The sequence below is a fragment of the Heptranchias perlo genome, chromosome 21 (genome assembly GCF_035084215.1).
Source record: "Heptranchias perlo isolate sHepPer1 chromosome 21, sHepPer1.hap1, whole genome shotgun sequence".
Taxonomy (NCBI): domain Eukaryota; kingdom Metazoa; phylum Chordata; class Chondrichthyes; order Hexanchiformes; family Hexanchidae; genus Heptranchias; species Heptranchias perlo.
This window is the reverse complement of record NC_090345.1, coordinates 22840641-22857912: the sequence shown is the minus strand read 5'-3', so window position 1 is coordinate 22857912 and position 17272 is coordinate 22840641. Positions and strand designations below refer to the sequence as shown.

At 37.1% G+C, this 17272-nt stretch overlaps 1 protein-coding gene across 12 annotated transcripts in view; it reads right to left on the bottom strand.

Moving 5' to 3' along the window:
* The window catches only part of plekha1b (pleckstrin homology domain containing, family A (phosphoinositide binding specific) member 1b), a 77397-nt gene that overhangs the window by 19417 nt on the left and 40708 nt on the right, over positions 1–17272 (bottom strand). For all 12 annotated transcript variants that reach the window (XM_068002282.1, XM_068002283.1, XM_068002284.1 and 9 more), the window contains 5 exons: positions 15862–15959; positions 9942–10076; positions 6038–6175; positions 3218–3286; positions 579–643 (listed from right to left, as the gene is read on the bottom strand). In XM_068002282.1, coding sequence (XP_067858383.1) covers positions 579–643; positions 3218–3286; positions 6038–6175; positions 9942–10076; positions 15862–15959 — 505 coding nt within the window. The remainder of the gene's footprint in view (positions 1–578; positions 644–3217; positions 3287–6037; positions 6176–9941; positions 10077–15861; positions 15960–17272) is intronic.

Sequence of the window (17272 nt, the reverse complement as noted above, 5' to 3'; positions counted from 1 at the left end):
TTACACAAGTCTCTTCTGAAGAGTTACATTAACATTAAATATTAAGATCTTTATGTTTTAAAAGTTAATGCAAGTTTTTAAACTAAGTCATTAAATAATTCAATTGAAACTGTAGCCTTTGATCCTGTAGGGTGGCCACGACAGCATGTAAACCATGTGACCGCCACTTAAGGAGATTTTAACTTACAGAATTTAAATTTCAGACAGAAATCCCAATGCCCTACCACTACAACTAAAGGCTACACTGCGATTACTCCCATTTGATTTCCTTCTACATTCTTTAAGAAGGAAACCTTCTTATCCAAGATTTTTCTTGCCAGACTGTTACCAGTATTCTCAGTACACCTTGCAACAGTCATAGCCTCATCCCTACATCAGCTGTTGTGTTGCTTGTGGAGTAAGGATATTTCACACGATCTACTAACAGTTAACTAAGCAGAAATCATGAGTGTGGACTACTTGAAATTTAAAGGTTTAGCAGTAACTTAATGCACAAATGACCAATCAAGCTATATAAATACAACTGTTTTATCAAAAATGGGCTACTTCCTGGGCTAAAGTAGAAGGATAATTCTAACCTTTGTTTACACTCCTGAACCTTATTAACTTCTTTAAGTTGTATACTACGAAGCGGCTCCTTATCCTGCAAGAAAAAAAAATCATTTGTGTTTCATAATGACTGAAAGCCAAGCTGCCAACTTATCACACATCCAAAAATGTCAGAATAATTTTTAATTTAAGGAAGCAAACCATCATTTACAGATGTAACAATTACTGTTTAGTAGATACTTTTCTATCTTTGCTAAAATCTCCAATTTAAAATCCAAGTCAATAAGTTTGCATTAAGCAATCAAAAACAGGTGTGTTTCACAGTTTTTGAGCTGCCAGGAAGTGGTTAGAATAGCAGTCCTAATGCAGTGCATTGTGCAAAGTAGAACTCAAGTAAAGGGGCCGTGCAAACTTGCAAGACAAATTGTTCCATTTATATACGCAGTACACACAATATTAAACTAGATATCTACATCAGAGGCTAAGTTTGAATACTATTAATCGAAGCAATTCTGGAGCAAGTGCACACAAGAAATAAGTGATGCAGTATCGAAGCTGCAATCCTTTCAGAATTTAAATAAACCTTTCATCTACAAATTTAAATATTTATTGAGATCACAACTGTATTTTTAATTTTCAGGGTAATAGCAAATTTACTGGGTTCGAAAAAAGTACATGACGATCAACATTTATTTTGTTTAAAAGTTAACAGAATTAGAGTTAACTTCACCATTCCTTTCACATAAATATGTTCAGTTTTATGTTAATATTTTTTGCAGAGTTCTGGTCACATCATGAGGAAGGGGTGCAACTAGGTGGCAGTACATCACCAAGGTCAGGAACAGTATATCAGCACATATTAACCCATGGTGATTCAAGTTTATTTATCCCCTGCTCTTTAAGATTCATTACTGAAATCAGAAATACGTACTTTTGAATTAGAAAAATAAAAGAAACGAGAAACAAAAAGGTTGTTTATCATAATTCTGTTCAGCTGTTTTGTATGTGTGCCAATGTTACTACACTCAAAAATGTTTATTTCATTACTGCCAGAGATAGGTATATTTGTCAAAATAGAAATTAAATGAACCTTTCATTCTACAAATTTAAATATTTGAGACCACAATTGTATTTTTAATTTATATATTTACTTATCTGGCTTCTTTAAAAAGATTGCAGTAGATTTTTATGATTTTACCATGGAAAGCCAATACTACTGTACTTTTTTTTGTCTAAATCATGCGAATTTCATAACAAGCTTGACAGGTTTGAACTTGTTGAACTAATCTAAGGCAGCGGTTTAATGTTTCTTGCATAATGAAGAACATAACTAAACATGTCTCAACAGTTTTATGCCAGACTCTCTAGAGTAGAAGCATTCTGTCTTTCAAATTGAAATTAAACAATCCAGGCGGCATACTAAAAATTAAAGATAGGAGTTACCATTAATTCAAACCAACTTCCAAGTTCCCTATGTGGCAAAGATTCTGCTTTTGCTACTAAGTAGCTTTTTAAAAATTATATTATGTATAGCTTGTTTCTACAGAGTTTACCACTATTATAAAGAAAGAACTTGCATTATATAGTGCATTTCACAACCTCAACATGTCCCAAAGTGCTTTATAGCCAATTAAGTAATTTTAAAGTGTAGTTAGTCACTGTTGTAACAGGGAAATGTAGTGGCTAAATTGCACACAGCAAGGTACCACAAACAGCAATGAGATAAGTCATCAGATAATCTGTTTTATAATGATGATTGAGGGATAAATGCTGGTTAGGAAGAACTCCCCTATTACATCCATCTCACCAGAAACACTGCATTTAAAATAGTCTGAATAACATACCAGTATCTTAAAATATTTTTTCCTCCAATGGGAGCCATGGGAAGCTTCCCAGGTTATGCCAAAGTCATGTATATGGCACACTGAACATTATTTTCTTATTTAAATACTCATGACTATTATTGCAAATATTAGCTAGCATGTTTTGCATTGTATCATATCCAAAAACTTGTTCCAATCAACTACAGGTACATTATATTGTAACTACAAATGTATCTTAATATACTTAGTTATGAAATATTAATATACTTAGTTATGAAAACAGCCTTTTTATAGGTAACTATGGATTTGCTTATCAAAACATAATTTTTGTTTGCTTTTATTTTAAAATGTAATTACATAGTCTCTCACATCTTAATAACAGTGGTTTTAAAGTTTATTGCCATCAATAATATTTTTAATAGGGCACCAAGGATGAGTCTCATTAACTAAATATTTAATCAATGTAAAATTGGTTTACTGATGCCAGAGAGAGAAAGAACACAGCTTTTAACTATCGTATTTTGTTTATATGGGCTCTCTTACTAAAAACGCAAATACCAACAAATGCTAGATAGAGAAATGCTTCTTCACATACTGAGAGAAAACACTTACCATTACAGCTACATTGTTTTAGAAGTAATCTTCATGAAACTGGAAAATGGGCAAAGCAGGCATGTGTTTCCTGATGCAATATTTTATGCAACTCTATTACTGGAAATTGATCAATATAGCCACTTCTCAGTGATTTTGTACAAACATTAATTCTACAATTACATGAACATATCACTTACAGGGAACAATCCGCAGTGATCATGTAAATTAGTCAAAATTAAAAAGTGACATACCAGATCAGATTTGTAATAATTTATAGAATTTTCATCTAGTATGAAATATCTTCTTTTCCAGTTTTTCATCTGTAAAGATAAAGATTGTAGTTAAAAATAAAGCAACTAAATTATAGCAAAATGCATAGTAATTTAGGTAATTTTCAGTTTACTACTCATTTGGCTAAAGGATCAACTTTATCGGATAGAATAATTATGTGCAAATGCTTAATCGCAGTCTTACAAATAGGTAAGTAAATCTCTACTTTTAATGCTTTTGTGCACATTTGGATCATAAGTTGCCCAAGTTGCTCAGCGGGTCACACTTCCTTGTATTCTCCTGTCATAACAGCGAAGCACCAATTATTTTGTCATCCCAATTCAGATTTTCGATTGTCCAGAAAAAAAAGTGCAAAAGGAATAGAAGGATAGAGGGGAGTGAAACGTGCAAATAAAGGACATGAAAACCTGCAAGTAATGTTTAAGTCTTTCATACCTTTGTTTGTAAAAGTTTATGGTATAAAGTTATGGAGATGGATGCATAAATAGAACCGAACTAAAACATACTGAGCAAACAAAACCTGCCAAAGATTCTAAAGGTGAAGCCAAATTCAAAACTGCCCAACCAAAGGATAAAATAAAAATCAGGTTAATAAGTTAATATGGCAATAAAGAGATGGACTTCAGAGTGAGCTGACAAATACCCAAAGTCAAAATGGTCACCAATCCCTCCATTCATCACCTCCCCTAATTCACTTTCAAGGTGGATGCACCCTGCTATATAGAAGCAGAAAAAGTGACAACCAATCAAATGTGTTTAATGGTTCTTTAGTTAGTCCCATTAACAAATACTCAAAAAAGCCAATAGAATAAGTGTATTTATTCAGTTCAGAGAATGTAGTATTTATTGACTGTAGTAGCTGCTCTTTCCCAAAGCCATGATGGTCGCTAAATGGTTTCCTCTCGAGTACTGTTCCACTCCCTTTCAAAAATGACATCATCAACATCGCCTCAAAAAATCCACCTCTGTCCTTGCAAATTCCCCATCTCCAAAGTCCTATAATCTGTTGTCATCTCCCAAATGCACACACATCTTTCCTGCAATTACCTATTTGAATCTCTCCAATCAAGATTCCACCCCACCAGAGCACCAAACTGGCCCTAATCAGTCACAAACGACATCCTCTATGACCATAGTGCATTATCCCTCCTCGTCCTCTCTGCAGTGTTTGACATGGTCGACCATACCATCCACCTCTAAACACCTCTCCTCCGTTGTCTATGGGACTATCCTCGCTTAGTTCCACTCTTACCTAATTCAATCGTGGCCAGAGTATCTCCAGCAATGGCTCCTCTTTCCACTCCTTCAACGTTAACTCAAATCTCCCAAAGATCTATCCCTGACCATCTCCTCTTCCTCATCTACATGTTGCCCATTGGCAACATCTGGAGACTTTGGATCAGCTACCACATGTAGGCAGACCACACCCAATTCCACCTTTCTTGACTCATCCACTGTCTCTGTGTTGTCAGATTGCTTGTCTGACATTGGATGAGCCACAAATTCCTCCAACAAAATATTGGGAAGACTAAAACCATTATCTCCAGCTCCTGCCACAAACTCCATACCCTTGCACCAATTCCTCTCCATTTCAAAGGCCACCTAATTCCATCCCTGTAACAGCACTCTCCTCTGCCCCTGCCTCAGCCCATCTGCTGCTAAAACTCTCATCTATGCCATTGTCACCTCCAGACATGACTATTCCAATACTCTCCTGACCATCCTCAATATCCTTCACCTTCCACAAACTTCAGCTCATCCAAAACTCTGCTGTCTGTATCCTATCCTGCACCATGTCCCGTTCGCCCATCACCCCTGTTCCTGCTGACCTACTTTAGCTTCCGGTCGACCAATGCATTAAATTTAAAATTCTCATTCTTGTGTTTGAATCCCTTCATGATCTCGTCTTTGCCCATCTCTGTAACCTCCTCCAGCCCAACAAACCTCCCTGATCTTTCTGTTCCAATGACTCTGGCCTCTTGTGCATCCCCTCCTCCCTACTAGTAGCAGCTGTGCCTTTAGCTGCCTAGGCCCCATGCTCTGAAAGGAGGTTTTCCTTTTTAGTTTTTGCATTCTGACAAATCTCCCATACCATACGGTGAAGAAGAGGGCTTTCTCTTATTGTTGTAAGGCACAAACTTATATCTTACGTGCAATCATGCTCTTCATATACAAAATCAGTAAGATGGCAATGGGGGCAAGGCACACTGTCCTTATATCTGCCATTGGCTTACATACAAGGTGCAATTAAAATTTTCTTCCTCTGCTGCAAGAGTCCTACACAACTGGGAGTTTTGGCAGCCACAATCCTGTTCCTGATGGATACCAGGTAAGGCTAAGACGCATAAGGGTACATATAACTCAGAACAAGTTGAAATCTCATTTAGATTGCCGATTTGAGGAAACTCGAGGTTGGTGTGGCATATCCTGTTGATGCACAGTTCATTTGAGCAAGCTATACCAAACCTAGGAGTATTTGATGAGGGAGAGTATGCTCTTTATGTGGCAAAATGTTCTACTCCCAAGCACGGACATGCCTCAGCTTTATAACTACCAACAAAAGAGAAAAAAAAGGCCAAGTTAGTACCTGTAAATTTTTTAACCTCTTGAATGAAGGAGAAAATTTACCAAAAGAGTAGTGGAAGACTTACAGGAAAAAACAGGATTGTGCCTGATAAGTAGTTAACATTTCTATAACACAGTATGTGAAGTTTAAATCATTTTAATTATATTTTGACGCTTCTACTATGGTTAGCATTTCTCCAGGTCTGGTTACTCACCACTGCTCCTTGTTTAACACAGAAACCACTTTTAATAACTGCTTGATCAGATGTAGGTTTGCCAATAAAATATGCTAGCTGACTTTGGGAACGTTTCAAATTACTTTTCTCAATTCCTTCCAGAGATTCCATTCCCTCCTGTTTAAAAAAAAATAAAGCCATTAAAGACAAAAGAAATCAGAACTAAAATCAGTTTTTACATCATCAAACAGCAGGTAGAGCCATGCAAAATACATAATACTTGCCAGATGGAAAGATTTAAGAGTTAACACGTTAAGAATATTTGGTCAGCTTTTGAAAGCAGCCTTCCAGATTACACTGGCATGAACAAATTGCTAGTCTTAGACTCCAAGTTTGGTCTGATCAGGACCATCAAGATAATTAGAAAGGCTGTACAAGAAATATTTTTATTTCTCTAAATTAGCCTCTTGGAAAGAAATATTTTAATTGTTGGGAGGAACATAATTTTGATTTTAAAAGTTTCTTTTTTGAAAAAAATGCAGAATAAACCATCAGGTTCACATCAATAACGTTGACATAATTGTGGCAATAGGAATTACTTCCACATGTTTTCAACCTACAAATGTGGAAAAGGTTGAGGCAAAACCACTTCTGAAGAAAACTTTTTGAATGGTATAGTAGGCATAACTGCAGTAATCCAAGTATAAAAACATATCCGCCCTCAACTGTACTTACTATTTCAACACCTACAGTATTTCACATATACGGTATAAAACAGGTCACATTCATATATGGGCATAGATCACTCAAATCCATACTATATATAATTATACAAAATCTCTACTTAAAATTCTATAACTAAAATATCATCATAAATTTGCAAGTTAAAGAATGGCATAAAAGTTTGTTTTATACCTAAGATTAATTCAGATACCAATCTAGACTGCAGCATTTCCCAGCAAGAAGAAGGATAAATCACAGAGGATAATCATGTCCAAATGGTCCTACGCTCCCACAGCATCTCGCTACAGGAGATAGTTGTAACTGCCTGAGGGAAGGGTGTAGAACTGGCTGCTCAGCTACAGAAATGTCAAAAAAGGCAGGCAGTAAAAAACGCTAAAAAGGCAGAAAAAGTGGGGAAATCTTACCCAATAAATAGAACACAAAAAGTTAAGATTAACTGTAAAATCCATCCTGCATTTATGTTTTGCCCGAACGGTACAAGTAAAAACATTTACGTTTGTGAAGGCAAGGAATGTTAGCCCACTTTTCCATTCATCGAATGCAAGAATCAAGCTGTCACTTATTTGGTTTGTTTTGGGTAGAGTTCTTAGTTTTCAGTTTTTAAATTATTTCTCCAATTGAGTTTTAAACTGATTCTAAATCAGCTTTTACTAGTTTATATTTGAAAAAAGACCACCATTACCACAAGGACTGCAACAATTCTCAAGACAATTGGAAATGGGAATGAATGTAGCCTTACTAGCATCGCCCACATTCTGAGAACAATTTATTTAAAAACTGCCGACTGTAGTCTCATGATTAAGTTTCAGGAGAGTTAGCTCAGAATGATAAAGCACAGGAGGCCACTCGGCCCATTGTGCCTGTGCCAGCTCTTTGAAAGAACCATCCAATTAGTCCCAATCCCCTATTCTTTCCCCAGAACCCTGCAAATTTTCCCCCTTCAAGTATTTATCCAATTCCCTTTTGAACGTTATTATTGAAGCTACTTCCATCACCCTTTCAGGCAGTTCATAACAACTTGCTGCATCAATTTTTTTTTCCTTATGTCACCTCTGGTTCGTTTGCCAATCATCTTAAATCCATGTCCTCTTGTTACCGACCTTTCTGCCACTGGAAACCGTTTCTCTTCTTTACTCTATCAAAACCCCTCATGGTTTTGAACACCTCTATCAAATCGCCCCTTAGCCTTCTCTGCTCTCGGGAGAGAAACCCCAGTTTCTCTAGTCTGTCCACATAACTGAAATCTTTCATCCCTGGTACAATTCTAGTAAATCTCCTCTGCATCCTCTCAAAGCCTCGACATCCTTCCTAAAGTGTGGTGCCCAGAATTGATCACAATAATCCAGCTAGGGCCTGACCAGTGTTCTATAAAGAATTAGCATAACTTCCTTGCTTTTGTACTCTATGCCCCTATTTATAATGCCATAGATAATGTATGCCTTTTTAACAGCCTTCTCAACTTGTCCTGCCACCTTCAAAGACTTGTGTACATACACCCCCAGGTTTCTCTGTTCCTGCACCCTGTTTAAAATTGTACCATTTAGTTTGTATTGCCTCTCCTCATTCTCCCTATAAAAATGAATCACTTCACACTTCTGTGTGTTAAATTTCATCTGCCATGTGTCTACCCATTTCACCAGTCTGTCCATGTCCTCCCAAAGTCTGTTACTATTCTCCTCACTGTTTATTACACTTCCAAATTTTGTGTCATCTGCAAACTTTGAAATTATGCCCTGTATACCCATGTCCAAGTCATTAATATACATCAAAAAGACTGTGGTCCCAACACCGACCCCTGAGGGACACTACTGCACGCTTCTCTACAGTCTGAAAAACAACCGTTCACCACTCTGCTTTCTGTCCCTTAGCCAATTTTTTTATCCACGCAGCCATTGCCCCTTTACTCCCATGGGCTTGAATTTTGCTAACAAGTGGCACTTTATCAAACATCTTTTGAAAGTCCATATATACATCAACAATACTACCCTCATCAACCCTCTCCGCTACCTCATCAAAGAACTCAATCGAAATAGTCAAACATGATTTGCCTTTAACAAATCCGTCCCAGCTTTCATTATTAACCCATAATTTTGCAAGTGTAACTTAATTTTGTCCTGGAGTATTGTCTCAAAGTTTTCCCACCACCGACGTTAGGATGACTGCCTGTATTTGCCGGGTTTAAACCCTCTCCCATTTTTTGAACAGGGGTGTAACATTTACAATCCTCCAGTCCTCTGACACCACTCCCATATCTCAGGAGGCTTGGAAGATTGTGGCCAGAGCCTTCACAATTTCCACCTACACATCAGTGGCACATAGTGAGAGTATGGCACTTCTGCTGATATTTGACAGGAACAGATTTTCTAACCAGAGAACATCAAATTCATTTTTGTTACCCTAAACTTCAAACCCTCAAACTGAAAATTAAAAAACAACACTGATGGCAAGTGCACCAGGCAGTAGCCGTAAGTCATACAGCCCACAGGGGCCCCAGGTTCAATCCCAGATAGGTTAGCTGTTCTCAGTAGGGGCACTATAATTAGCTTCAATGCCCCACTTTTTGGGAATGGGTTGGAGATAGTACTAGAGTCCCCACTGTCAGTTGTATCTAGTGTGAGGATGCCTGGAGGTTGTGCTGTAATGACTGATTGTCTATGAATACTTCAACATAAAAGAAGAGCCTGTTGGACATGAGAGAGAACAGTGCGGGGTTGGGGGTGTGGTGGTTGAAAACAAAGAACACTAAGTATGAGAAGCTTTTGCTTTACTGGCCCTCAGCAAAATGTCTCAATTGCAAGCTCAATTAGGTGATCACCCCTTCCCCCCAGTTCAATCAATCTTACATCGGTATTTCCCACACTAGCACCTCATGGACTTAGTGGAATATCAATAATTTTTCTGTAAAGTTGTAACAGCTCTGTGCTGTGATGTGACCTACACCCACTGGAATTGGATTAAAATTGTTAAAATCAATTTCATTTACAGCTAGAGAAGATAATTCAGTATCCAATTATTTTAGTCTGGACTATTTTATGTAATTTAATTTTTTTTTAAAAACATATAATGGTTTCTTTATATTTTATAAATGAAGTCTGAACTGTTAGCAGGTATAAAGTTGTCTAATATCTTGCACTCATACATTTTGCTTCACTACCACTATAATTTGGCAGGTATGTTAGTATATCATTGTGTTTTTCACCTGATTAGTCTGTGTAATAATTGGAACACCACCGATAATTTCTGTCTTGTATGGCCATGGCTTCCTTCCACATGGCCCCTCCACAAGACAATTTTGGTTATCTGTATTCAGTTGAACATCTGATGGTTTTGGTACCTGTTTTAAAACAAATAGTAAAGAGAGCAAGACAACGAGTAACATGTATACTGCATGACTCACATTACAATTTTTGCGGCTGTATACCTGGTAGTTTAGAAATTATGTAACAGAAAAATTATCCAAGGCCAGTTGCATTAACTTGTTTTTAAATAAACTTTAGCACAAAAATATTTAATCTAGATATTTTCAAATGGTTATGTAGCCTCTTATTAGTCAATGAATTTTGTACAGGTATACCTCAACAGGAAACGGTAAACAATGAACCATTAGCAGCAGTAAATGGCATTTAAACATATTTCAGGATGTTTTCCAACACTATGAATCTACTAAGCATATCATATTGATAAATAATAATTTTGCAATATTTCAGTACATTGCTAATGGACAAGTAAAAAGCTCAGGGTGCTGTTGTTTTGTTGTCCAAATCCTTGTAGTTAATTATTGTAGAGTAAAATTTCATTCACAACAGAAAAATATCCAAAAGGTCCAAATAATTAGCATGTACCCAAATAAAACTCTACTGTAGGCCACTTCAGAGGGCAGTTAAAAATCAGCCACGTTGGTGTAGATCTGAAGTCACATATAGGCCAGACCAGGTAAAGGTGGCAGGATTCCATCCCTAAAGAACATTAGTGAACCAGTTGGGTTTTTGCAACGAACCAATAGATTCATGGTCACTTTTCCTGATACCAGCTTTTTATTTCCAGATTTTTAAATCTGTATTCAAATACTCAAACTTCCATAGTGGGATTAGAACTCATTTTCTCTGGATTATTGTCATCTGCCGTTGGTGGGACAAAGGGAAGGGGGGTGCTGCACAAAAGGCCAGAGTCGGTGGAACGGAGCGTTCTGGAGAGGGGTTGTAGCACTTGACGAGGTTAGAGATATGGAGCGGCGAGGACACGAAGCGATTTAAACACGAGGATGAGAATTTTAACTTGTAAGAGAACCAGTAGTTTCAAAATTTTATATAATTTCAAAGATCAATGCTTCTCTTCCCAGTTAAAGTGTTCCCTGTCGGGGAACACTTCAGCAGTCATGGACATTCAGCCACCGACCTTCGGGTAAGCATACTCCAAGGCGGCCTTCAAGACACATGACAACGCAAAATCGTTGAGCAGAAATTGATAGCCAAGTTCCGCACCCATGAGGACGGCCTCAACCGGGATCTTGGGTTCATGTCACACTACACGTAACCCCACCAGCGAACAAATGTTATCTGTTTTTAATATAACGGGTCATTGACTGTCTTCCTTCTCTCTCTCTCTCTCTCTTTTTTTTTTGGGGGTTTGTATATTCAGTGGCCTTTTTAGGTGACACCTTTCTGTCTGCTCACTGTGATTGCCTTGGCAACGGGCAGTAATCACCAGGCATTGTTCTGTGATTTTAAAATGCGAAGGATTCGAAAATTTCATTTCCACACCGTTCACCTGACGAAGGAGGAAGCCTCCGAAAGCTTGTGGAATTTAAAATAAATTTGTTGGACTATAACTTGGTGTTGTAAAATTGTTTACAGTTAAAGAATGAATGTGGGGACACTGATAGCTATGATGTATAAAAGTGGTCTGTTGTCAATTTTGAGCAAATTTACATCAGCAATTTTAGGAATGGTAGATGAGCAGGACCTGGTACCGGATAGAATGCAGATAACGTGGTTTTGTATGAGCTGAAGTTTACAGAGGTGGAGGATGGGAGGCTGACCAGCACTACACGGGTCATTCTATTTCTTTTCTAGAGTTTTTTTTTTGCCGACGCCTTCCACCTTTCTGTTCTTTTTTAAATGCTGTTCATGTATAATATCATCCAGTCCTGAGAAAGGGTCTTAGACCTGTAACATTAACTACTTGACTTCTGTTTCACCACATGCTGCCTGATTCTGAAGTTATCGGAATCACTGTTGAATTGGGAAAGCTGCGAAGTGCCTAATTGAAAGATGAGGTGCTGTTCCTCAAGCTTCCATTGAGCTTCATAGGAACAGTGTAGAAGGCTGAGGACAGAGAGGTCAGAGACGTCTTGAGAGTTTGGGTCAGGGGTTTCAGAATCATTGTATATGATCACAATTAACTGAAAGCACAAATTTTAGAAATTAGAAATCTACAAAACTTCGGAATCATCCTCAATAATATTCACAGCTGAAACCAGTAAAATAGAAGCTGGTCAATTCTTCTCTCTAATTGTCTTTTAATATTTCATCTCCAAAACGTAAAAGCCGTTTGCTGAAACTTGCTTTGTTAATGTGTACCCACTTAGCTAACAAAAAGAAAGGCAAAGAGAATATATTGTATTCAACCAACTTCTAATTTCAAGTGTGTGGGTGTTGCCTATTTCTTTGCTGAGATTGCAAGCCTCTGCTTTTCCATGCGTGACAAAAATTCAAATCATTTTTATGGTAAAAAGGGTATGCATTACTTTGGATTCATACCTCACCTGTTATTCCAACATCAATCAAAGTAACATTGGCACAACTACCATAAATTCAGCAGCCGAGCTCATGTGTCTTTTAAAATTTCAGAGGAAAACAATGCAGAAAATGAATAGACGAGACGAATGGCCTCCTTCTGTGCTGTACCATTCTATGATTATGTATTTATGATACATATTTCCTAAAAATAAACACTGAATTGAATTGGAAAGCTAAAGTGTTGTACATCTGACTATTTCTGGTGTGTCTGCACATAACTCAATGTAAATTGAACAAATTTAGCTATGTCGAGTCTACAGCACAGAAACAGGCCATTCGGACCAACTGGTTTATGCTGGCGTTTATGCTCCACACAAGCCTCCTTCCACCCCTCTTTATCCAAACCCATCAGCAAACCCTTCTATTCCTTTCTCCCTCATGTGCTTATCTAGCGTCCCCTAAAATGCATCCATGCTATTTGCCTCGACGACTGCTTGAGATAGCGAATTCCACATTCTTACCACTCTTTGGGTAAAGACGTTTCTCCTGAATTCCCAATTGGATTTATTAGTGACTAGAGATCATAAATATAAAATAGTTTTGGACTCCCCCAATAAATGGAAACATTTTCTCTACAACTACCCTATCAAACCCTTTCATTATCTTAAAGACCTCTATCAGGTCACCCCTCAGCTTTCTCTTTTTTTTAAAAAAAAAAGAGAACTGAGCCCCAACTTTTCCTGATAAGTATATCCTCTCAGTTCTGGTATCATCCTTGTGAATCTTTTTGCACCTTCTCCAATGCCTCTATGTCCTTTTTATAATATGGAGACCAGAACTATGCACAGTACTCCAAGTGTGGTCTAACAAAGGTTCTTTTCAAATTTAACATAACTTCCCTGCTTTCAATTCTAACCCTCTAGAAATGAACCCCAATGCTTGGTTTGCTTTTTTGTTTACGACCTTATTAACCTGCATCGCTACTTTTCACGATTTGTGTATCTGTACCCCTAGATCTATCCTATTTAGACTCTTATTATCCAAACAGCATGTGGCCTCCTCATTCTTCCTACCAAAATGCACCACCTCACACTTTTTTGCCAATTACATGTCCATTCTGCAAGTTGCATTTTGACACATTCTTCCTTTGTATTAACTACACCCCCAATTCGATGTCATCTGCAAATTTTGAAATTGTACTTCCGATTCCAGAGTCCAAATCATTAATGTAAATTGTGAACAGTGGTCCTAGCACCGATCCCTGTGGAACACCACGTCCCACCTTTTGCCAGTCTGAGTAGCTACCCTTAACGCCTACTCTGTTTTCTGTTTTGCAGCCAGCTTGCTATCCATTCTGCTACCTGTCCCCTGACTCCACATGCTCTGACCTTAGCCATGAGTACACAATGTAGTACCTTATTAAAGGTCTTTTGAAAATGCAAATATATTACATCTACTACATTACCCTTGTCTACTCTGTTACTTCTTCAAAGAATTCAATAAGGTTGAAATCAGTGCTGACTACTCCATTATATTTTTGTTTTCTAGATGTTTTTCTATTACATCTTTGAATAAAGATTCCATTACCTTTCTATCACCGACGTTAAGCTAACTGGTCTATTGTTCCCTGGACTTGTTCTGCCTCCCTTTTTAAATACAGGAATAACATTAGCTGTCCGCCAGTCCTCTGGTACTATTCCCTTTGCTAATGAATTTTTATATATTTGTAATAGTGCCTCTACTATCTAAGAAGTGATATAATTGACATCACCTGAGTGACCTAACAGGGAAAAGCAACCTGACTTAAGGGTTTCCAATTTAAGGATAAAAAAATGCCATTTTTTCATTTTAAAAAAGTGAAGAAATTTCTGTTAATAGTCATTTTTTTCCATGAACAGCTGGATTGTTTTGAACCAAAATTATTCTTCCTGGACTTTACTTACTCTTTAAATGCCCTGAACAAGATTTTCATTTTACTTGTGACATTTTTCCAGAAGACAGCATAAGTCTGAGCCTCTTTTACAGCATTGGTTATCTGATACTTGACACTTAAATTACAACCATACTACTCAATCCCAATCATTGATAATTATAACAAAATACTAGAGATGAAGAACTGATTCTAACAAGACTAAAATGTAACATTTTCCTTTCATTGCTTTATTCTACATCGTCTGCTGATTTACATTTATTCTGTCTATTCAACAGTTCTAGGGCCGTGTTTGTGATCTTGTTGATTCTCACCATCAGACCTATAAACCATGTAACTAAAACTAGCCATTAACAAAAATAAGTTACTCCTGTGGAGTGGCCAATTCTCGACTCATACCATGAAATAGAGAAGCCACAAAACTGTGTTTTACAGATCACTATTTAAACTTCAGATAGGTGACAATGTAATCCTCCTCACTGGCTTGGGCATAGCATATGGAGAAATAACAGTACCTTAATATAAAAAAAAACTTATGTTTTATTTTATTGACTAATTCTTTGAAATTCATTTTTTATAAAAAAAGTTTGGTGAATTTTTGGCTAAAGGAATTTGGTTGTTGAAGAATGAAGCATTTTCCAGTTCAAGCATCCTATATGAATATCAACTACTTGCAGGCCAGGCTTATCATTGTTAGATGCAAAGTAAGACTCTTGCTACTCTCCTTGACAATGTGCCCTAACCTCAGATTAGCATTCATCAGTATGATGATTTCCATTTCCCAGATTTTGGCAGGCAAATAATGTAACATCGAATCCTTCAGGCTTCCAAAGACCTAAATTTACAGATCAGTGGTGAAACCATCCTCAAAAGTGGTTTATGGGAAAGTCCAAAATAGTACAATGCACACCACAGTTGCCAGTTATATTTATGTCTCTCACTGCTAAAAATAATTAAATACTCACCGCCCATCACCAATTTGACTTTTAAAACTATACATTATCTCACCTTCACGTGAATGTACAGTGAGTATTGCTGAAGCTACAAGGGACATGCTTAAAAAAATGAATCATCTAGTTAGTGCTTAAACTGCATGCTACTGTACTGCTACATGAAGTCAAATTGAATGCCTCACACATGCAGTAATTGTTTTGTTATCTCCAAAAATTATAATATATTTATTTAGTTTGTCATACGGTCTTTGAAAAAAAACACAAACCATACAAGAGTCGTACTTCAGTTCAAGAACACTGGCAAATGTTAACAAAGACCCAAAAAAAATTTTGCAAAAATATTCCTAACATATATAAATCGTAAAATAGTATTTTAAAACACTAACATACCAAAGAAAGAAAGGAATTGAGGTTAAAATAAAATAAGTAAACAACTGTTTACATTTGATCCTCACTTAGTGGCTGAATTATAGTGACACTTGAATAAGCTTTACTTACTGTGATCTTGGTAGCCTTGTTCAGTATATTCACCCACTCAACCAAGTCCTGCTGATCATTGGCTTGCAGAAAGTATTTTCGCATTCCTGCATTTATGACTGTTAAGAGACAAGAGGTCAAAATCCTGATTTTAGACTCATTAATAAAGCACTGCAATTATTAAAACATTAGCCACTGACCAAATACATTTCTTTTTAAAAAAAAGCACAAGTGATTTTTTTTCTCTAGGATAGCAATGCCTCATATGACTGCACTTGTCTACCTGCAAGCATATGGCTAAAAAAAACATTTTGAAGAAAATACATGCTTTATACTTGATAAACACATGTAACCAGGTTAGACACAATTCTGAGATTGAGTTCGTCATTCTCTCTTACACAATCACGGTAAATACCTCCATCACATAATTAAGAGTTCATGGTAAATTCTGAACAGAAGATTTTAGATTTATCTTACTGGAGAGCCCATCATTGTTGTTCCCTCAATGAATGAAATGAGTAAATGCAACATGTGATGTGTTGTAGTATAAAATGCAAGAAAGACCCATGTTTCATCCCTGGTCTGTGCTGAGTTAACAGATCTCAATTAAGGTATGGGGAGCATATCTGGCCTCAATACCTCCAGGAAACAGGGGGGCCTTGGTGGGGGGGGGGGGGGGCGGGAAGAAGAACGCTGCACTGCAGCCAGAATTCCTGTTCCTGACTGCCATCTGCAGACTCATGTTAAATGTGTGCGGTTGTAGTGCTCCGCTCAATGTATTTTTATAACAGCAGGAAACCATAGTGTAGCATCATCCTCGTGTCTACACAAAACAAATTTAAAGTATGTATATTTACTTTTACCACCCTTCATCAAAAAAACCATTTCCAGATTCTGCAAGCTAAAAAAAAATCTCAAATACATACGTAATCCACCTGCGTACAACTGTATGTTGCTCAGACACCAGTGTTAAACGTATAACTGCAAGTGCAATGATATGGAGTAATGGAGTCAAAGATTTTCCATGTAAAAGTACCATGTAAGCACTAGATATATACATTATCAGAAATATTTGGTCATCCTCAGGATATTTTTGACCTTGATGCGCTTTTCCACATACAATAATCCTCCATAAAGTTGAAAGCAAATCACTTGATATCATAAATTGTAACTTTCCTGACAATTCTGTAAATAGAGTGGCTGGTGAGGACAGCGATGATGGATGAGAAGAATTTAGGATTGATATTAGGAACTGTAGCTTTCCTGCCAATAAAGCAACACCAAAGAATTCTGCAACGTTTTTACTATGAAGTATTTCTAACTCAGGCAATTATGAAAAAGGATTTTGAATATTAAGGTGGTATCAGGTTAGATGTTGGGCAGTTTCCTGATGTACTAAAGAAAAATTGTAACTGCTTAATTACAGGTCACA